This window comes from Pempheris klunzingeri, chromosome 4 (genome assembly GCF_042242105.1).
Source record: "Pempheris klunzingeri isolate RE-2024b chromosome 4, fPemKlu1.hap1, whole genome shotgun sequence".
NCBI classification, from domain to species: domain Eukaryota; kingdom Metazoa; phylum Chordata; class Actinopteri; order Acropomatiformes; family Pempheridae; genus Pempheris; species Pempheris klunzingeri.
In genome coordinates, this window is record NC_092015.1 from 3,388,333 (window position 1) to 3,409,717 (window position 21,385).

Below are 21,385 nucleotides of genomic sequence, written 5' to 3' on the forward strand. Positions count from 1 at the left end.
CTAATATATAATACAGCATTATTTCTACTGTCTGCATTTGTAACATGAAACATGACTTTCTGCAAAGATATTCAACACATGTTACACAGGAACATTTGAAGTCTTCTTTCCCCTCTTGCTGCTTTCACTCGGCTGTACTTTGATGTTTCCAGCCACACTTGTAGTGCGACCACAGTAAACGGTGAATCTGCTCTTTGTGCCGTCTGTGCTGTTGAAATCACTTGCTGCCGTTCCCCTCCTGTCCTCAGGATGGCGCCAGAGGTGGCAGCAGTGGAGATCAAAGGTGGCTACAATGAGCTGTGTGACATCTGGTCTGTGGGCATCACGGCCATAGAGCTGGCAGAGCTGCAGCCGCCCATGTTTGATGTGCACCCTCTGCGGTAAACACACACTTACCTGAGTGCCCCTCTGCACACACACACACACACACACACACACACTGATGATTAATGATTATGGGCCTCTGGCTGACCGTTTGTTTTGACCTTTCACATCCATTCACCCACTTTAGCTTAGAGTTGAGTATCTTCTAAAACCTCCTGAGCCACAGCCCTCACTGTAAACAGTCCTCATAGGGACTATTTCTTCAGTAAAAAGAAGGTCTGATTAAAAAAAAACTGACAGTGTTGATGTTCTTAATGATAAAATGAACTTCCTCCATGTGCGCAACATATCTGTCTGCCATCTGTCTGTAATGGGAAATCTGGCGTTTCATATCAGGGGAAAAAGGAAATAAACAAGGGGGAACTCATGAGTCACTGGTTCAAAAAGATAAAGTCGTCAGATTTGACACTGACTGAAGTCCACGTCTCAAACACGCTGTATTTATGCACGAATGGGTCCAAACAAACATACATTCTCATCAGCTGCTGTGTTTTCTCCTGCAGCGTCCTGTTTCTCATGTCCAAGAGCGGCTACCAGCCTCCCAAGCTGAAGGACAAGTCTAAGTGGTAAATAAAAAGCTGCAGCGCTATTACATGTTAGATTTAATCCTTTAATCCTGGGAGCAAATGGTTCCTCCAGTATCACTCAAGCTGTTAGGATCTACTGCAGCACTCAATGTTGTCTTAGTGTATGTTTACATGTTTGACAATAAACAGAGAGCAAAAACAAATGTTCATGTGTAAATGGATCTAAAAGTATCAGAGTCTGTGCAGGCGGCTGTAATTCGACAAATGAAAACAAGTCGCATTGCAAGTTGAAGCAATTCCTCCTGTGTGAAGCAGATAACTGGGAGGAGATCCAGCCTCCACGTTAGATATGTGTGTTACTGTGTGAACAGATGTGTCTCATATCTCCTGCCCACAGGTCCTCCATGTTTTATAACTTTGTGAAGGCCATGCTGGTGAGGAACCCGAAGAAGAGACCCAGCGCCTCCAAGATGCTCTCAGTTAGTACCGCTCACATGACGCTGTGTGTTCGCCCCAGTTCAGGTTCATGTAGTGTCACAAGAGAGGACGGCTCCAAAACTTTACAGTATTTTTGTAGTAACGATGAATGAAATGACGTGAAAACAACGTGACGTTTGTAGTTTCCGCTCCACCGACTGTATAATAAGAGGTGGACGTTGCCACGGCGATGTCAGACGCTGGTTTTTGCATTTTCAAAGCTTCCATCTTGGATTTACGGCCATTGCTGTCTTGATTTTGGAGGCCTCTGATTGGTTAGTCCCAAGGTGGCGTCGCTCTCAAACACACCCTGCCGTAACGTCTATTTTCCTCTAAATTTGATCACAATCTACTAAATTAACATGTTGATGTGTTGAAGAAAAGTTTAAACTAGTGATTGAGACCAAAAACCTTCACTGAGGTAATAAATAAAGTGAGAAGTCGGCTCTTTTTCTCATAGACTTCCATCCAATCAGACCTCTGTTTGGAGCCAGTGGAGTCGCCCCCTGCTGGACATTAGAAAGAAGGCAGATTTACATCATTTTCAGCCCTAAAAACCAGCTGATCACCTCCTCCTCAGCAGCAAACAGCAGGCAGACACAGTTAGAGACCAGCTGGGGAGCTCAGTGGAGCATTTAAAGAGCCGGCTGATGAATAATAATAATAATATGATGTGTGAGGTTGTAAAGTAAAGTTAAGTGTTTTTCTTCTTTGGCACTTTATATGTTGCGGTGTATCGTTACAGCCGAGCCGTGTGGTGATAAAAGAGACTTGATATTTCCCTCAGGAGTCGGTAGAGACTGAAACTGGATAAATGTTGGACTTATAGCAACTATAAGTTCAACACATCATCTTAAACACATCAGTGTTGTGCTCATGAACTTGTTTCTCGTCCTCGTGTTAAAAAACTAGACTGTCTTTCTGTGGAAGTTTGTCTTTAGGAGGCTGAACTGAGCTCCATCTGTCTAAAGTGAGTGTGTGTTGCCTCCCTTCCTCCCTTCCTCCCTCCCTCCCTCCACCCTTTGCTCCCTGGCTCTCCTCTCTGCAGCACATGTTTCTGACCCAGCAGTGCCTGAACCAGGAGCTGACCCTGGACCTGCTGGAGAAGTATCGGCACCCCGAGAAACTGAAGAGCTGCCTGGCGACAGAGGACGAGGAGATGGAGGTCTAGACCAGATTCTTCTTAACGCTTCATTTGATGAACTGTGACAAAGCTGCTGATAGACACTGATCTGTTTTCTCTCTTCTTATTTCATTTTCTCATGTCGTTTTCTTGCTCAAAGGTTTTGGTGGTTTTACTTCAACTTTAGATGAAATCAAGCTTTAAAATCTTTCTTTAAATCCACTGGAGGTCGAGTCAAGTGGGATTATGGACCCTGGTAGACTGGATCATGTGTTTTCTTGTTGCCTGAAGGTGGTGGTTCCTGGATCTTTGAAGAGGATCCAGTCAATCAACAAACACAACCGGGCAGAGAGGACAAACTCTGACATCAGCTGTAAGAAAACACACGTTCTCTCCCTTTAGATGAACCTCATCAGACTGAATCTTCATTTAAAATGTATAAAGTACATCCAGGCTATAACAGCTAATAGTTGATTCATGTTTTGACGTCAACATTTTCATCTTTATTTCATCCATTTTTAACAAATATTTACTGCAGTTTATTTTTCAACGCATCAGATTTCATAACAGCAAAACAGAAAATCTGACTCTTTATAACATGCTGAAGAAAAGTGGAGTTTATACTTCATGTGTTACCTTCATACACAGCATGTGCAGTATATAAGCAATTCAATCTGTGAAGAACAGCAGGAACTCCTCGCACTGACATGGGTTTAGATTTAGATCCATTTACAGAGCGTGTGACTGGAGATGTGTGAATATATCAGGGAACTCATCATCCACTCGTCCTGCTTCTTGGCACATTTGTTTTTACCTCTGTTGCTCTCTATTTACTGGATGATGATGATGATGATGATGATGATGATGATGATGATGATGATGATGATGATGATGATGATGATGATGATGATGATGATGCTGTGGACAGAATACAGATTCACTGACTGAAGTATTAATGTGAAAAATGTCGTTATGTTAAATGTTTTGTCGTTTTTTTTTTTTTTACTTGTGCTTGTTCAGTGGAACAGATCTACACCCACAGGCCTGTGAGGAAAGGATCACCAAACACAACAGTAAGCTCCTGACACATTTAATGTTAGTTAGTAGGACTTTTACATATATATATATATATATATAGACAGTTGCAAGAAAAAGTATGTGAACCCTTTGCGATTACTTGGATTTCTGCATAAATTGGTCATAAAATATGTTCTGATCTTCATCTAATTTATGCAGAAATCCAAGTAATCCCAAAGGGTTCACATACTTTTTCTTGCAACTGTGTGTATATATATATATATATATATATATACATACATGTATACTACAGTATGCATGTATGAACGCACAGTACATGCATATGTACAAGCTGTTCATACCTACATAGATAGAAACTTATTCTTTCTATGTAGCAGCCTGTACATGTACACTGTTGCCCATAAAGTTGGAATGAAATGTTTTTTCACCTCTTCTCATGAAATGATTGTGACAATGTGATTTATTCTTGATAAATAAAGTGTTTATCTTCTCAACTTTATTGATCAAACTCTTCCAAACACATCACAGTGCAAACTGTGTATTCAGGCTTTAACAAAATTGGGGGTATTGAACAATTATTCCAACTTCATGGGCAACAGTGTACATACATGTAGTTTATACATGCATTATATAAATACATGCACATGCCACGTTTATGTAGTACACGAGAGAGAGAGAGAGAGAGAGAGAGAGAGAGAGACCTACAGGAAACAGAAATATTTTATGGGATGTTTGTGAATGTTGTGTTCTGTCTTTTTACACATCATTTATATAAGTTTGTACTGACTGGGTTTAACTGTTAACTGTTTTTTTTAAACAGTTAACGCCGTCACCTGGATCGACCGGGACGTCGATCCAGAAGAGACCAGTGAGGTAACAGATCACAGATCAGTCGCAGACATGGAGTCACATTTAAACACCAACATGTGATTAACACGCTGAATCTCCTCTGTCAGGGATCAGGACTCAGACTCAGACGACGACGACTACGACGATGTGGACATGTAAGAAAACATCTCAGCCATGTTTAACCAAAGGAGAAATGAGAATGACTGATGGCTGATCGCATGGAGCATTAAAGCTCAGGATCAGAGCCACCTCAGAAATATTATAATATATATAATAGTCTTTGACTTTATTGGCAGCAGAACGTTTTTCTCTTTATGTGCAGTAATTTCACTTTGTCTCTGTCCTCAGCCCAACCATCCAAGCCACCAGGTCAGCTGAATAAACACAAACTCTCATCTGTGTTAATGTGTATTTGCACCAGTAACAGAACTGAACCAACAAACTCTGTCTTCCAACAGTGTCATCTTACCAGCCAATGAAACCCCACCTCCTCTTCCCCCGAAGGTGATTATTTGATTATACAAATAACTTCATCTATACATGATGCATTGTTTTACCCTTTACCCTAGCGAGCTGGATCATAACAGAATGTCTTTATTTACATTAAAACTATTTGATCATCACAAGTCCTGTAAAGGCGGTATTGGTAAAGTGTTTTTTTAATGAGGGACAATGTAGAATTTCTGCATTTAGCATCTACATTGTTCTAGTTTCAGTAAAAACTGCAGTGTGGGTCACTGCATCAGCCAGTGAGCCCAGGAACACATGAACCCTCCCCCAGCTCTGTCATTCTGGATGATTTCAGATAAGAGCATCAGGCAGTTCGTACTCTTTAAAATGTAACTGCAGGAGACTCTCAACATGTCGGCCTGTTTCTGTGTCTGCAGCCCAAAGTGCGGACCAGCTCAGAGGAAAGCATGGCCGGGGAGGACGATCGGGCGAGGAAACCCTGCAGCCTGTACGCCCCCTCCCCTCTCATCAGGACCTCCAGCGGGACCCACGTCCGCCCTACGCCAAAGCCACGATCCTCACGACACTCCGGTGAGCTGCCTCGCCTTCATGCAGCAGCAGCAGCAGCAGCAGCTCAGAGCATTTCTGTTCTACATCCTCTGAGTGTGAACGTGGTTCTGTGACAATAAGAGAGCTGATCAGAGAGATGTTCAGACTTCTGTTTAGGCCCTCTTGACACTTCTTTGCTGTCTTTTGCTTCCCTGATTGAGGATGATTTCAAGCACTCTGTGGCCCAGTTTGACTGATTATTAAAAAGCCCCTTTTACCTGCATGAGGGTGGATCTTGGTGCTATTCCAACAAGAACCTGCAAGCTTTATTTTGTTTATTTCTTATTTAAAACCTCCTTTATATGCATGTCCTTGTTATGCAGGATGCATTATTACTGAGGAGACATTTAAATATAACTGAAGAGGCATTTGTTCACTTCATTTCTGCTGATGTTGTTCAGGTTTTAGGAGCATGTGGTGCATTTGGAAGATGTTGTATTTAGTTTTTACTGCAGTTTATGACACATGTCCTCTCACCAGTTCACGCTCAGCTCTGTGTGCTGTAGACAAACTAACCAGCCAACAGTCGGCAGGTGTCTGGTAGAGATGCAGCCCAAAAGAAAAGCCACATTTGGGGTTTGAAGGAGAAACACAACTACTTTTAAACATTTTGAATGACTTGGATATCAACAGGTTTTTGGATATGAGCAAATATCGCAACGCCGACCTTTTCAAGAGGCCGTTTGAAGGAATGAAAGACACAAAGAAGCAAAATGGCACGAGCGGCTTCAGCTGCTCCACTTTTCCATATTTTTGGAAAATATACGATAACGACCTGCTCATTTAAATGTGGAGTGTTGGAGCAGGAAACATCCAGAAGCTGCAGGGGAGTGAGCAGGTTTAGGATTCACTGTGTGTGTTTGTGTACGGTTCAAACAGCAAACACATTATTCTTTATTTATCATTATTATTATTATTAGACTTTATTCCATCCCTCACAAAAGTGTCTGAGTGAACTGACATAATACTCCAGATGCAGTCAGGAGAGCATCTTCATGTATTTAAGACCCACACACGTCCACTCATCCACTCCCACATTAGACAGAAAGGTTTTTAGCTGCTGCAGGAGACGTTTCAGTTCTTTATATGGATGCAGATGATATCACAGTTATTGTGTGTTTCTGTGTGTGTGTGTGTGTGATACAGACCCTGCGTCCTTCCCTGTCCGGTTAAATGACAACCCAGCAGACTCCCTTCCTCCTGAGCTGCCCCCGAAGGGCATTCGCAGACGGCAACTCCAGACAAAGGTGAGAAAAAAGTATTATCTTTGCTTTTCTTGTACTTGTAGCCCCGTGCCCCGGAGCGGCTGCTCACAACCTGCTATCATCAGTGCCATGTAGAAGAGACATCCCCAGAGGACACAGACACGGTGTTGAAATAATGATGTTCGGTGTATTGATGAGATTCCCAGAGGCTCACATCCAGCTGTACAGAAATGAGCTGCACGTCGTTCCATTTCCTTTTCCATCTCGCACATCGTCTGTGCTTTGCAGTGCGTCCTGACACGCTCATCACGAGGTTCTCCTCTTTGTTCTCAGGACCCCGCTGAGTGTGTCAGCCCCGTCATGAAGAAACCTCCTGTGAGTTTGTGCTGCTTGAGCACAAGTTCTCCTCCCTTCATATCAGCTCTCAGATCTGTGCCTGTGTTTGATGCTCCATGTGTGCGCAGTGACTTACCCAAAGGAAACAGTTTAAATTCATCACACTCCAATTTATTTTAATATCTTCAATTTAGGATTATGAGGTTGGATCTTGAAGTTATGAGATCAGCATGAATCAATGCAATTTCAATTTTTTGAAATATTAAAACCCAAATGACACTTTCTGACTTTTTAAACTACACTTTGGTTAATAATAATAATAATTATGCACAGTTTCTACATTGTTTATGCACAAATAATCCATTCACTGTGTCTATAAATACACATATATTGAGTATTTGTATACGTGTTCACGTTCTAGTTAATGATGAGGAATACATATAAACATGTTCCGAAAACTTCTGCATAAAGAAATAAATAGTAAATTCATAATCATGAACTAAACTTCAGAGATCAGTGACAAACTTTGCAGAATATGTGTGTTGTGCGATAAGTTATGCAGATATCCACATACTTTTTACTCCACTATCTTTAGTCGATAGCTTTATAGTTCACCATCATAGTTTAAGCTCCTCAGCAGTATATAAAGTTCCACCTTTACCAGCTGCAGCATTAAAGTGATGAATGCATTAATGCACCAATGATTCAAATCCTCTAACTTAATATATACGATTCAGCGTAATGAGTGCTTTTACTTTTCTTACTTTGATGCTAATACGTTTGTATTTTGACACTGTTGGATTCCTACTTTTACTTCAATCACTGGGGGGAATGAAATGAATAAATGAAAACCCTCCGCTCTCTGTCTCCAGGTCTACTTTAAAAAGATCTTCCATGGCTGCCCTCTTAAAATAAACAGCTCCACGACCTGGGAAAACACGTCCACCAAAGGTTTGTGTCATCGATAAATCCTGCTGCTCTCGCTCATCTTATCAAACGTTTGTTTATCTGACCGGCCTGTGTTTCCTCAGACCAGCATCTGATCCTGGGGGCGGAGGAAGGCATCTACACCCTGAACCTCAACGGCTCAGAGGCCACGATGGAGCTGGTAGGACCTTTATCTAGTTGATGCACACGTCCATGTCTTCTACCACTCCAGGGTTGATTGAACAGATTGAAATGAGTGGTCCGGGCTAGTTATTGGTTGTTGCTGCAAATCATACAGCAAAATACTGACAGACTAAGCCCAGAGGTGTCTCATATGTCTTCTCTTTCTCTTCCAGTTGTATCCGGGGAAGTGCACGTGGGTCTACACCATTAGTAACGTCCTCATGTCTGTGTCAGGTACATTAAAGAGTGTAAAGTAAAAATGTGAATGTGTGTGGCTCTGTTCTGTGGGAGCTCCTTGATAAGACCCTCGGAAGTCTCACTGGAATATTAAGTTTAAAGAACGTATTGAGGATCTGCTAACGAAGCAGCAGACATGTTTTAATTAACAGCTCAAAGGATTTCGGAATCTCTCCCTGCTGCATTTGTAGCAGTAGTTAGATTAAGAGACTGATAAAGCTTTAATTAATCCTTTAAATGTTCCCTCTCTCTCTTTTTACATCAATGTGTTAGCTTTACTATGCAAAATAAGCACTTCTAGGTGGCAGAAATCAGTTCAGTCATGGTCAGAATCTGGATACAAACACTTATTTATCACATTAATGTCTCTTTGTCCATCGTAGTATTCACGGTGTCTGACAGTCAGCAGGCCAGCGAGCTAACTGACACACAAGTGATGGTTCAGTGTTTGCTTCAGAGCACGTTTGCATGTTTTCTGCACATTTAAAACCCTGTTAGAGTCTGTGTGTGTGTGTGTGTGTGTGTGTGTGTGTGTGTGTGTGTGTGTGTGTGTGTGTGCGTCTGCCAACAGGCTGAGCTGGTTAGATGAAATTAACTTTCAAAGCGCGTCTGATTTTTTTCGTGTTTGCAGGTAAATCGTCGCAGCTTCACTCCCATTCGCTGAAGGAGTTGTACGAACAGGCTCGGAAAGACCAGAGGATGGTTGCCTTGCCGACTCACAGACTGTTACCAAGGTAACGCTGGACTCTGTGTGTATTTCAGCTCCTGCGTCTCTCTGTTGTTTGATTTAAAAATGTTCTCTCGTGCCACTTAAAAACTACATTCTCTATTTTGTCTTCAGGAAATATGCAGTGACGTGTAAAATACCTGATACCAAAGGCTGCAAGACCTGCTCAGTTGGTGAGATCCTGTGTTTGATAGTTTATCTGTCTTTTATTAGATGTTAGAGATCAGTGCGTTAATTCCCAGCACTGCATTAGTGTGAGTGTGAGCGTCCAGCCGTAGTCGGATAGCTGAGATTTCTTTTCATCTCTGCTTCCCTTTAAATGTTTAAAACAAAAGAATCCTGTCCAGCAGACAGTTTTACAGAGTTGGTTGTTTCCTGAGACAGAACCAGCCTGTAAAACCTGTCTTCTGTCTCCTGCAGCAGGTAACCTGCAGCGAGGCTGTGTGTTCCTGTGCTGTGGTCTGGAGTCCAGTGTGGTGCTGCTGCAGTGGTACGAGCCCATGCACAAGTTCATGCTCATTAAGGTAAAACATTGGATTCATTTTGAAAAAAACATTCTGTTCTCTGTTGTTTCAGTCTGAAGGAGGTTAGTAAGGAAGTGTTGCTACGAATCAAAACTTCTTTAGCGGCAAAAGTTGTGTCTTCTACATGTAAGAATATTTCTAGTATCATCCATTTCCATGTAAAACAGGTGCAGCCATGCAGGTTCACACATCCTGGCTTATCATCCTCCAAAAGTAACTCAGATTTTCTGCTAAAGTGAACACAGCATCCAGGCCAGGATTTTCTCTGAGATGTATTTATTTGTCATCAGTGTCACTGTGCAGCCCAGCATCAGGCTTCTTTTGAAGGTCCATGACATGAAAATGTTCTGTGTACTCTCCCGTCTCGTAAAAGGCTTTTTATGTGTGAGCGTATCAAAGTTGCAGCTCTTCCTTTGAACTTCTCATATTTTGCTGCATCTTGCACTGATGGTTGTATTTTTTTTTTTTTTTTTAAAAAAGGGAGCACAATGAGCCGTGTGATGCGATGAGGGAAAACCCATGAATGTTAAATAAGATATTCATTATGACAATACAACCAAAATATGTGCAAGAGGAGATGAAGCACAGTGTGTACGAGCGTATCTTTGTCTGCCTGTTAACACCAACAGAAGCTAATAAAATGGCCGCTGGCGGGGAAATAAAACATTTTATGATCACTATTAAAGTTATGAGTTAGCTTTAGACCTTTGACCATAAAACTATTAGGGCTGTGAGGATCTCCGTTATATTCAGCACTGTAGCTGAAGGGTTGCACGTTTAATTGTCCTTGAACAAAACTCTTAACCTGTGTGCTTTGTTTGCCGACCTGTGAGCGATGAAAAGCCACAGTTAAATACCCAAAGACTTTTAAAAGGAGATTAAACTCCTGACTTACACCTTTCTTCTCTCTCGCTCGCAGCATTTTGACTTCCCCCTGCCCAACCCAGTGCGGGTGTTTGAGATGGTGGTGGTGCCCCAGCAGGAGTACCCGCTGGTGTGCATCAGTGTCTCGCGGGGGTCCAGCCACAACCTGCCCGTCACTGTAGAATACATCAACCTCAACTCCAACACGTCCTGGTTCACCAACTCTGGCCTGGGTGGGCTCATGCTGCACTTTACCTCCATTATTAAGACTTTAGAGTAGAAAGTAGCTGCAAACACAACACCATGATCTAAACTCTCTGCACTGTATTGTCGTATGTGTGTGTGTGTGTTCTTACAGAGAAACCTTGCCCAGATGTAGTTCAAGTAAACCAGTTGGATAGTAGCTCGCTGCTCGTCCTCATAGAAAGTAAGTCACTTTATTAACTGGTTAATAGTTCTCTTTAACATCTTTCATTAATATTAAACCATTCAGAATACAGGTTCTTTGCAGAGATGCACACAACACAAATATCTGTGTATTATCACGCTTTCTAACGCACAACTTCAACTCCAACTACGGCCTGAAAATGACCTCAGCCTGCAGCCACAAACAGACTCCACACAGGTTCATCAGTGGTTGTAATGTAATCGTCTGGGGAGTCGCTCGTCTAGTTGCTGTGACTTTATGTTTTAACATGTTAGTTCAGATCCAAAACACCTCTTTAAAACACCAAAGTCACAGATTAGTACAAACAGACTGATTGATTGAGGCAGCATAAGACCTGCACCAGTTTTAACTGTGTTTTTTTTTGTAATTACTGCTTTTTGTCAGTGGAGTCTGGTATTTTTTAAATTGATCAATCTACAGGCTGTTTTGTGACACGATGTGACAGGTCTGTCTCTGTAGAGATCCTTTCCATAACGTTGTCAGACAACTTGAGCCTTTTACTGGACGTATTCTGCTGGAAAAGTTGATCACATCACAGCCGCTGTAGCTCGTAGGACGAGGCAATCTACTTCTTATACACACCAGCCATTAAGATAACACAATATCTCACAATATATAAATGTGTGTTCCAAAATGCTAGAGTTAGAAATAATCACCACACATGAGTGTTATGGGTAATAGAGCCATAAAGTGATGATGGGATGTCCACATTTGGTGCACTTCCTCATTTCCACGCTGACGTCTGATGCCTCTGCGTCGTCCACAGAGTCCGTTCACGTGGTCGGTCTGGAAGGGGAGCTGAAGAGCAGCAGGCCGCTGCCACACGAGACCTTCACTCATGATGTTGAGTCTATAGGTGAGAGCGTCCGGCGGCCAACCAGGGGTGGGTAATACTGTGGATGATTAGAGCTCACTGACTCACTCTCTGTCTCTCTGTCTGTCTGTCCAGTGTATTTCGATGACACGCTGCTGGCAGTGTGGCGTCACGGCTGGCAGAGGAGAGGACAGGGTTTCACTGAGGTGCTGGAGGAAACCACCGACCCCAGGAAGATCTACAGACTGGTGCAGTCAGACAGGTACGGTGATGCTGATGTGGGGTTGCTAACAGGAAGCCCAAACCAAAGTATAATCCCACCTGATGACGGGGATACGTGAAAAGTCAGAGGATCACATTTTACTGTTTTGTGTCTGTTTGATACTGAAGAGAAGCACTTCTGGTCGACCCTGTACATCTGTAATAATAACATTATACAAAATAATACACAAACAATAAAAACAGTAAATTAAGTCTTTAAAAGTGATTTTAAAGGAAATCACTGAGGTTACAGGAAGATTTTCTTTTCTTGTGAGACCTGGGAGAGCGCGCAGGGAGACAGGCACCATGTGGTGCTTTAAAAGTAATGACTAAAACCTTAAAGTCTGCAGGCTGCAGCAGTTTGTATAGTGATTCATTATTCCAAAAACAAATGCATACACTCCTCACTAAAAGTTAGGGATATTCAGTTTTCAGGTGAAATTTCAGGATGAACCTAAAATGCATTCTAACCTTTCCAGGTGAACTTAATGTGACCTTCTCTAAACCTTTGAATGCACATGTCCAACTGTTCAGTGTTTCAGTACTTTCTGCACCAGCTGCTGTTCTCTAACAAGAAGCTTAACAGCAACATTCACAACAGGTTTGATCCATGAATCCACCAATACATTTCCTGCTTCAGTTAGAATTGGTATTTAAACAGTCCTCCTCATCCTGCTGTTCACATTCTGACATCATGAGACCAAGACGACACCTAACAGTTGATCAGCAGCACCTCAACACTGGAGGCTTCAAACAGGAAGTCCTCAGACGGAGGTGTTCACTGAGCTTAGAGGGTCACAGAGTGTCATCAGGAGGTTGGAACAGTGATACAGAGACTGGAAGAGTCACAGAAAGGAGAGGAGTGGACGTCCTTTGGCCACGTCCCAATTTATTGAGACACTGAACATGTTTTGTTGTGGTATACCCACCACTGTTGTTAGATTTTCTTCAAATACATTGTTTAAGATGAAGAAATCACCAGTGCATGCTTCTACTTAAAGGCCCTACTTTCATGATATAATATCACTGTAGCATTCACTTTTTACATTTTCCTTATATTTCACCTGAAAGTCGAATATCCCTAACTTTAGTGAGCAGTTTATAAAACTTTCTCTAAGCCAGAAAATGATATGAAATAATGTGATGTTTGAAATCACGTGAAGTTAAAAAAAACAGGACTGAGGTACCTTCTGGACACGATGATCCAAAGTGAAATTGGAACTAAAAATAACTCCTAAATAACTTTCTGCCACCAGGCCCCATGAATGTCTCCCTCAGTGGGGCTTTCATGGAGGTTCATGCAGCTTTAAACTCCACTTTATCTGCTCTTCACCTCCTCTGACGGCCCTGACCTTCTCACTGCAGGATGGTCGTCTTGGAGACGCGTCAGATCGAGGACCAGTCGGGGCTGTCCAACCTTTACGTCCTGGAAATCGCCGAGAACTACGTCATGCTGCCGTGACCCTGCTCGTCACGGGAAGCTCCACTTCTATGTGAAGGCCTCCACCCTGAAAACTTTCATCTGCACATCATTAACTCTGACCGGCCTGGACGTGTCACGGCCACACTTGTCTTATTTTCTAAAGGGAGGAGAGGAGACTGACTCGTTGAAGGCTTCATCCCTCAGTCTGGGGGAGTCTGCTCTTATTTATGCTCATTTCAGCTCGGTTTGTGAGATCCAGAACGATCTCCAGAGTCCAGACAGCTGGGGAAACCCTAACTGAACAGTGAAGGAAGGTCCTCCTCTGACGCTAAAGGGGAGCATCTGCTTTCTTCTGCCTGCAGGGACTGAAATGTGCGGCTTCCCCGACATGCCGCATGCAAGCATCGAGGACTGGAGCTGCTCCTGCTGTGTGTTTTCAGTTAGTGTGTCAAGAGTTGGATTGAACATACACATCTCTCACTGCTGTTACACTGTAATAAAGTTCATACACACAAGTTGAGGTGAACTGTTTTGATCTTGGAGGGCAAAGGTTAGGTGGTGTGTGTGTGTGTGTGTGTGTGTGTGTGCACAAGATGGTGTATTATATTTCAAAGTAGCTCTACAGCAGGGAATTGTTTTCACTTCATTCCTCTTTCGCCTCAGCAGAAAAGTACAGAAGGAGATTAGTGCCGGCACAGATTGTATTTGATCTGCAGAAATCTGTCTCGCTCACGTTGAACTGCTGAATGTAAAACAAAGCATTTGATAAAGAAATTAATGTAAGTCGGCGTGATGTGCATGAAGGTGTTTGGGGAAACCTAAAAATATCTGCAGCTGATTTCAAACCACTACACTTTTTTTATTTTAGTGCTTCTTCCATTCTGTTTGATATTTAAGAATTGACAGATGAAGCACTAAATATATTTCCATAAAAGGACACCTGAGTTATTCCACCATCTCTGTCTGCTGGGAGGTGAAATGGGGGGTGAACCAGGCAGGCTGTCCTGGCCCGGATGCCCTCTCTTTACCCCCAGACACATGAGTGGGAGTGCGCAGTGCCAGGACGGACCAGCAGCAGCAGCAGCAGCAGCAGCAGCAGACGCATCATCGCACGTACTTTACGCACGCTGGATGAGCGGAGGCAGGGACCCGGCTGAGGATGATGCTTACACCGGCTCAGAAGGGCTTTCTCTCGGGGTTTATTTACCAGGCAGCAGTGGTGTGGTCGCCGGCACTGGTGTAAAATGCTCTGCAGCAGCCCGGGTGTGCTGGTCGGCCTAGCTGAGCTCGGCTGCTGCTGCTGCGCGCCTTCGCCTCTCCCATTTCTATTCTAGTACTTTTTTTTTTATTGTAGCTTTATTATTTCCAGGTCAAAATCTCAGTTTCCTGTGCGGCTTGTTTGTACTAAAAATGGCCGGAGATGGCGGCGCTCTGAAGGATATCAATGAGATTAAATCCCAGTTCCGGACCAGAGAGGGCTTCTACAAGCTGCTCACCCTCTCGGACTCGCAGCAGCGGGGCGGGCTGCCGCGGGGTCCGACCTCCGGAGCCACGCTGGGCCCAGGGGGTGGACCCGGTCCGATACCAGGCGGAGGGGTCGGGCTACTGCAGGGGCCCGGGGCTGCCGCCGCCGCCGCTGCCGCCGCCGCCTCCTCCTCTTCCAATGCCGCAGCCAACTCCTCTCCGGCGGGCTTCCTGCCGCCGGTCCGGGTCTCCATGGTCAAGCTGCAGCCCGAAGACCCGGGCGAGGAGTCGGAGCGGGTGTGCTTCAACATCGGCAGGGAGCTGTATTTCTACACGTACACCAACATCAAGAAGGTGAGCCTGCTCCCCCCTCTTCCTCCTCCTCCTCCTCCTCCTCCCTCCCCATTTCTCTCTCGGCCAGAATGACAGACTGGATGGTCAGGATTAGCTTAGCATGCTAAACTGCACTGCTAATTTGATGCTGTTAGCTCCTATTTCGTCATGTTCGGCTGCACAGAGCGTGCACACACTTCATCTCTGTTTGTTATGCAATGCAAAATGGAGCGAGCAGGGAGTGGATGGTGCATCATGCAGGCGGCCGGTGGACGCGACAGGAGGGGCGACAGTGTTACTACAGCCCGTGACAGCTCTCCTCCATTCACCTCCCGTGAGCTGGAGGCTGCTCGGTGTCCCTGCTGCAGTCTGCATGCTGAAATGAGCCTCTGCTGCTGCTCACATCGCACAGTTTGAGTGTGGAGTTGCTGCAGACGCACTCGTGATGAAGAGGGATGTTGCAAGGTGACTCAGTTCCCAGCAGATGGTTCACAAAGACAAAACACTGTTGGTTTTAACAGTGAAAGCCTTCAGCCTGCAGCACCTACACTCACAGAGGAGATGATGCATCGATATTAAAAGTCAGAATCATGTGTAAAGATCCCTGAAGTGGACTGCTGCCAGTGATTTCAAGCTCCAACAATGATCTCTCAGGAGTAACATGAGCGTGGATCCTCACAGAACTACTTCTCAGCCCTGCTAGTGTTCACCCAGGGGTTTTTTTTTTTTTTAGAGAGGTGAAATTGCTCGCAGCAAACTGCACCACTTCCTCCCTAATGAGGAATGCTAATAACCCATTTAGGAGGAACTGGAGGACAGATGTAAAAAGCCTCTCCTCCTCTAACCTGACATGGATCAATGAGGGGAAAAAAAAAACCCTGCGTTTTAAAATGCCAAGGCTTCTCCTTCACCACGCGCTGTCAGTCGCACCTTTTTAGATGAATCATTTTCTCTTTTGTGGGTCATAATGAAATTACTCCACCGGAAGGTGTCTTCTTGCCTGATGCAGATGTGTGCAGATGGCTAATTTGGCTAATGCAGCACTCATCGATTCACATTGTTTCTGCAGGGAATCACATGCAAACGGCAAAAGATGTACAACAGGCTGAAGATGTGTGTCTTGCAGTCTGTGTGTGCTTTCATGCAGAATCCCGTAGTAAGATAAACCCCACGTCCTCAATATTCAGGGGTTTACAATCTTCCTTATGTCAGAGGAACCGTAGGAGGAGATGTTTGTTTTTAAAGTTTGCTCTCGGACTTCACTGCTGCCAACGCAGCAAGTGGTTTAACTGTGAAATCAGAGGTAAAATTCACCCTCTGGCACATTTATTTACAATCAATGGATGCAACGATCCGATTCTTCCTCTCCTCATCACGACTCAGATACCTAAACTACATGAGCCGATACTGAACAGTGATGAGACGCCCTCGTGTGTGTTGATGTATAAAGCAGCATCGTGTCCTGAGGATTTCTGTGACCCTAAAGATTCAGCCTGCACTGATGAAATGATAAAGAAGCTGTGTGTGATGTTGACTGGCTGCACCTGATCTGTTCCCCATCTGCTAAGTGATCACACTTAATGCCTTTCAGTGTTAGTTATATTTGAAGTATTGTAAATTACCTTCATGATGGTACAACTTTATTTAAACTAGTCAGAGGATGCAGGTCTGTATTATTCCTGAATGTGGCTGAGTTAGTTTGAAAATGCTTTCACATTACATAGAACTGTTGTTGCAACAGTGTCAGTGTGAAAGAGGTCCTGAGCATGAAGCTGTCACTTCATTCATGCAGTCTGCTTTTAAAGACGAGATCTAGACATTGATGATCTGCAAATCACCAATCTCAGAACCCTTCGGGGGGGCAAGCGGCAGTGTTTTGGTGAAGATATGTGCCAATCTGCAGATAAATATAAAGCAAACTAATATGAAGCTAAATTGCACTTCTGTTTATAGAGATCAGCAAATTCCTAATCTGTGTTTACTCTGTGACTTCCTACATTCCCCAGAATGCATTTCTTCTTTCTGTCCCTAAAGAAAATCACTAACGAAACACCGGACAGTGTTTTTTTTGTCAGTAGATGAGCTTTTCTCATTTGTAGTGTCATGGTCGATCGTGATCCCTCCCAGCCGTGTATTGCCAATTTAATTTTCGCCAGCAAAAACTGCAGCGTAATCCAGAATGACTTCAGTAAACCCTGAGAGATCAGTGAGACCTTTCCGTGTGCTGTCAGTGAGTCGACCAATATCATGAGCGAGAGTGTTTCCAGTCTAGAAATCCCCCTGCAGCCATGTTGCTGTCTGGTCCTTCTTGATGGAAAGAAACATCAGCGTCTCTGAATCTAATTTGATGGATTTCTCACAGAATGGTTGTTGAATGTCAGCGCAGACAGCAGCTTCAGAAAGACACTGAGACCTGATGTTAACCATTGATCTCTTGGATAGATGAAGAATGTTATTCAATTAAACTGTGCTGTAGCTGCCATGAGGATATCTCAGTGTGACTTTTTGTCATCTACGCTTGACAACAAGTAAGAACAACATTTCACCAGATAATAAATGAGCCCAGAGAGGTGAGATACTCCGTCAGCAGATGTTTGTAATTTTACTAAATCACTTTAGCGTGTCAAATGAATCCGGCGGGACAAGCGACAGCCCTTAAAGTGAAACTTCTCCGTGACGTTTGTGGCTTGTGCATCATGTTCCTCTTTCTCCGATCTGTGCGTCTGCAGGCTGTGGATCTCAGTAAGCCCATAGACAAGAGAATCTACAAGGGGACTCAGCCGACATGTCACGACTTCAACCAGTACTCGGCCACCGCGGAGAGTGTTGCTCTCATCGTAGGCTTCTCCGCCGGACAGGTCCAGTATCTCGACCCCATCAAGAAGGAAACGAGTAAACTCTTCAATGAGGAGGTACTATATTTTTCTGCGTATGTATATTTGCAGAAGTTGCAGCTCTGTGTGTTGTTGTGACTAAAACCTGCTACAATACCCCAGAGGTAGTTTGGATGTTGTGATATTGTCTAGAAATTCAGACTCGATCTTCAGACGCTGAGCTTCTAGCATGCTTTGTCGTTTTCACCCTCTTTTACTGCGTCTCTCCTGAACTGCCTCTTTCTCTTAAATGGGATTCACGATTACACTCAGATGGAGGGTGTATGTGTGCTCCGCTGCATGCAGACTTTGTGTATGCGTGTCTCCTGAGCCTGTTCGCCTCCCTGGGATTTGCTTCTCTAAATCTTTTTCTGTCCTCATCTTCCACCCCCTTGTTTTCTCTCTCGGTTGGTTTCAGTCTGTCTCTTCATTGTCTCTGCTGCAGCATGTTTCCTGATCCCTACAGATCTCTCTCTCTCTCTCTCCCTTCCCATGCTTCCTTCCTGCGTGTGTCTCTCAATAGTTTATACTCTATTTTGCAAGCAGTGACCCCATAAAAGCGTTGAAATTTGTAATATCTTTGTTTTAACTCTCTCTTTTCATTCCATCTCCTCTTTATCTCAAAAAATCTCTCCCATCCTCCTTCCTTCCACTTCCTCATCTTTCCTCCATCCACCTCCTTGCTGTTTCCCAGAGGTTGATAGACAAATCCAAGGTGACGTGTCTAAAATGGCTTCCCAAGTCGGACAACCTGTTCCTGGCCTCCCACGCCAGCGGCCACCTCTACCTCTACAACGTGGACCACCCGTGTGGCACCACGGCCCCACAGTATTCTCTGCTGCGGCAGGGCGAAGGCTTCGCAGTCTACGCCTGCAAAACCAAGACGCCGCGCAACCCGTTGTTACGATGGGCCGTGGGTGAGGGGGGCCTCAACGAGTTCGCCTTCTCCCCAGATGGCGTTCATGTGGCGTGCGTGGGCCAGGACGGCTGCCTGCGCGTCTTCCACTTTGACTCGATGGAGCTGCAGGGGGTGATGAAGAGCTACTTTGGCGGGCTGCTGTGCGTGTCGTGGAGCCCAGATGGAAAGTATCTTGCAACAGGTGGAGAGGATGACCTAGTTACCGTTTGGTCATTTGCAGAAAGCCGTGTGGTTGCCAGAGGTCACGGCCACAAGTCCTGGGTCAATGTGGTGGCCTTTGACCCCTTCACGACTTCCCTGGAAGATGAAGAGCCGATGGAGCTCAGCGGCAGCGAGGAGGACCTCCACCAGGGGGCACCAAATAACTCCATGCACTTCGGCCGAGTCCGAACGAGCAGCACGTTGTCGCGTCTTTCCCGGCACAGCTCTAAAGGCGGCGGTTCGGCGTCGGTCACGTACCGGTTCGGCTCGGTGGGGCAGGACACCCAGTTCTGTCTGTGGGACTTGACAGACGACGTGTTATACCCACGCCTGCCACTGTCACGCGCCTTTACTAACACTTTTGGACCCTCGTTGTCCAACTCTGGCAGCGTGATCAACAGCACCTCAGGTGTGGGTGGAAGTGGAGGAGGGGTTGAGGGGCACCATCACCCGCCTAACACTAACACCGGCACCTCCAACCCACCAACGCTCCCCCTACCGCTTCCTCGCTCCCTCTCTCGCTCCAACTCTTTGCCCCACCCCGCTGTGGCAAACGCCTCCAAGGGCCAGGGCACCTCGGAGGGCAGCGGGGGCGGCGGTGGAGGGGGAGGGAGCAGCAGCGGAGGGAACACCACCCCGTTCAGCATCGGCCGCTTCGCCACGCTGTCGCTCCAGGAGCGCAAGTCGGACAAGTCCGGTTGCAGCAGTGGGGTGGAGAAGGAGCACAAGAGGTACCACAGCCTGGGCAACATCAGCAAAAGCAACGACAAGATCAACGTGGCGCCAAGGAGCAACCGGCTGGACGCCGCCAAGGTCCTGGGCACCACGCTGTGCCCACGCATGCATGAGGTGCCGCTGCTGGAGCCGCTGGTGTGCAAGAAGATCGCACACGAGAGGTTGACGGTCCTGGTGTTCATGGACGACTGCATCATCACAGCCTGCCAAGAGGGCCTCATCTGCACCTGGGCACGGCCGGGGAAGGCGGTATGTCGGCAGCCAAGTCTGCCATTAGGAAAACACTGGATTATAGGATACATCAATACGATTAAAGATTAATTATGCTGATTCTAAGATTAGTTGATATTATAGATTTAGAATTTGCAATTAAATGTCAGTAAATAGCTGAAAAATGCCTCAGAGCCCCAAATGAGTTTTACAAGGAAAGTCTGTGACTCGTTAAATGTCTTGAAACATTTTTGACGAAAGCATTTCTGCTGATTTGATGAAGTTAAAACATGATGAAGAAAAGACCAGAGATGAGGAGTGCAGCTGTTATATGTTCAGTAGTTTGGTGTGTAAACTATTTTTACACTGCAGAGATCTCCTCTTAGATCTGAATGTCTCCTTTTTAGTTCCTTAAAATGAAGGAAAGAATTTCAATAATGAATTTGGTTGTTCCACTTTCCTCCTGTGTGGTTTTCTTTAACTCAGATCATTTATTATGGAACAGTTATTAAAAATCAGCGATATCCTGCAGACAGGTTGTTTTTCCTCGCAGGTCAGCCAACAGTTTGCTTTGAGTAGATGTTTTTACCTTTTGGATATTTCAGACTAAACATCTTCAAAAGCTAAAGAACTGATGCAACAGCTCGAGAGGATTTCACCTCTTCTCCTCTGCAACAATGGCCTTTTATCTTCCTGCACTTAAAAGTGGAGCATAGGGGTTTTTTCATCGCTGTGATTGTCCCTGGTGTCTAACTTTGCCTTCTGTTTTTGTCTCTCCGCTCAGAACCTGACAGCACAGAACGGGAACTCCCCGAGCGGCACGGTGGTATAGCTGGAGGAGAAGCTTTGCACTCATCCCTCCCTCCATCTCCTCCCTCGTTCTCCGTCGTCCTCTCTCTGTCCAGCACCCTCTCCGCCCATCCTCAGGCGTGTCAAACTAGGGGCCAACAACCAGAGAGAGCGTTCCCCACCCACCACTGCAGTATTATACCCTCAGTATTACTCTCTGTGCTCGCCACGACCCGAACCCTCCACCCGCCTGATTTTACTCTCACGGTGGCCAGTTAGGCGGGAAACGCTTCCTGAATCATGAGCAGCATCGAGCATGAAACTCAATTCATGACGTCTTCAGATAGACTCACAGTTACTAAGTATGCTGACAATCTTGGGAACCACGAATGCTTGAATATAGCAAAGACTCTAGCTAACATATCGGCTAGTTATCCTTCAGCTCTGCTTAGACT

The 21,385-nt window shown here is 45.0% G+C and overlaps 2 protein-coding genes across 4 annotated transcripts in view; both read left to right on the plus strand.

Moving 5' to 3' along the window:
• LOC139199857 (mitogen-activated protein kinase kinase kinase kinase 5-like) overlaps positions 1-13,921 on the plus strand; it is a 29,857-nt gene extending 15,936 nt beyond the window's left edge. For 2 of the 3 annotated variants that reach the window (XM_070829040.1, XM_070829042.1), the window contains exons 9-32: positions 249-380; positions 888-950; positions 1,309-1,390; positions 2,437-2,553; positions 2,803-2,884; positions 3,532-3,584; positions 4,370-4,422; positions 4,506-4,553; positions 4,747-4,767; positions 4,857-4,902; positions 5,286-5,439; positions 6,604-6,704; positions 6,996-7,037; positions 7,871-7,949; positions 8,030-8,106; positions 8,282-8,342; positions 8,977-9,079; positions 9,187-9,245; positions 9,493-9,596; positions 10,516-10,693; positions 10,819-10,887; positions 11,675-11,764; positions 11,858-11,984; positions 13,349-13,921. In XM_070829040.1, coding sequence (XP_070685141.1) covers positions 249-380; positions 888-950; positions 1,309-1,390; positions 2,437-2,553; positions 2,803-2,884; positions 3,532-3,584; positions 4,370-4,422; positions 4,506-4,553; positions 4,747-4,767; positions 4,857-4,902; positions 5,286-5,439; positions 6,604-6,704; positions 6,996-7,037; positions 7,871-7,949; positions 8,030-8,106; positions 8,282-8,342; positions 8,977-9,079; positions 9,187-9,245; positions 9,493-9,596; positions 10,516-10,693; positions 10,819-10,887; positions 11,675-11,764; positions 11,858-11,984; positions 13,349-13,445 — 2,038 coding nt within the window. In that variant the 3' untranslated portion in view covers positions 13,446-13,921. The remainder of the gene's footprint in view (positions 1-248; positions 381-887; positions 951-1,308; positions 1,391-2,436; positions 2,554-2,802; positions 2,885-3,531; positions 3,585-4,369; positions 4,423-4,505; positions 4,554-4,746; positions 4,768-4,856; positions 4,903-5,285; positions 5,440-6,603; positions 6,705-6,995; positions 7,038-7,870; positions 7,950-8,029; positions 8,107-8,281; positions 8,343-8,976; positions 9,080-9,186; positions 9,246-9,492; positions 9,597-10,515; positions 10,694-10,818; positions 10,888-11,674; positions 11,765-11,857; positions 11,985-13,348) is intronic. The other variant, XM_070829041.1, reaches the window with a different exon arrangement.
• An 895-nt stretch (positions 13,922-14,816) lies between these two features.
• Positions 14,817-20,973, plus strand: LOC139200072 (WD repeat-containing protein 20). Its single transcript, XM_070829302.1, has 4 exons — positions 14,817-15,224; positions 17,933-18,115; positions 18,771-20,180; positions 20,926-20,973. The coding sequence occupies exons 1-4, from the start codon at positions 14,817-14,819 to the stop codon at positions 20,971-20,973; spliced, it is 2,049 nt and encodes a 682-aa protein (XP_070685403.1).
• The last annotated feature ends 412 nt before the right edge of the window (positions 20,974-21,385 follow it).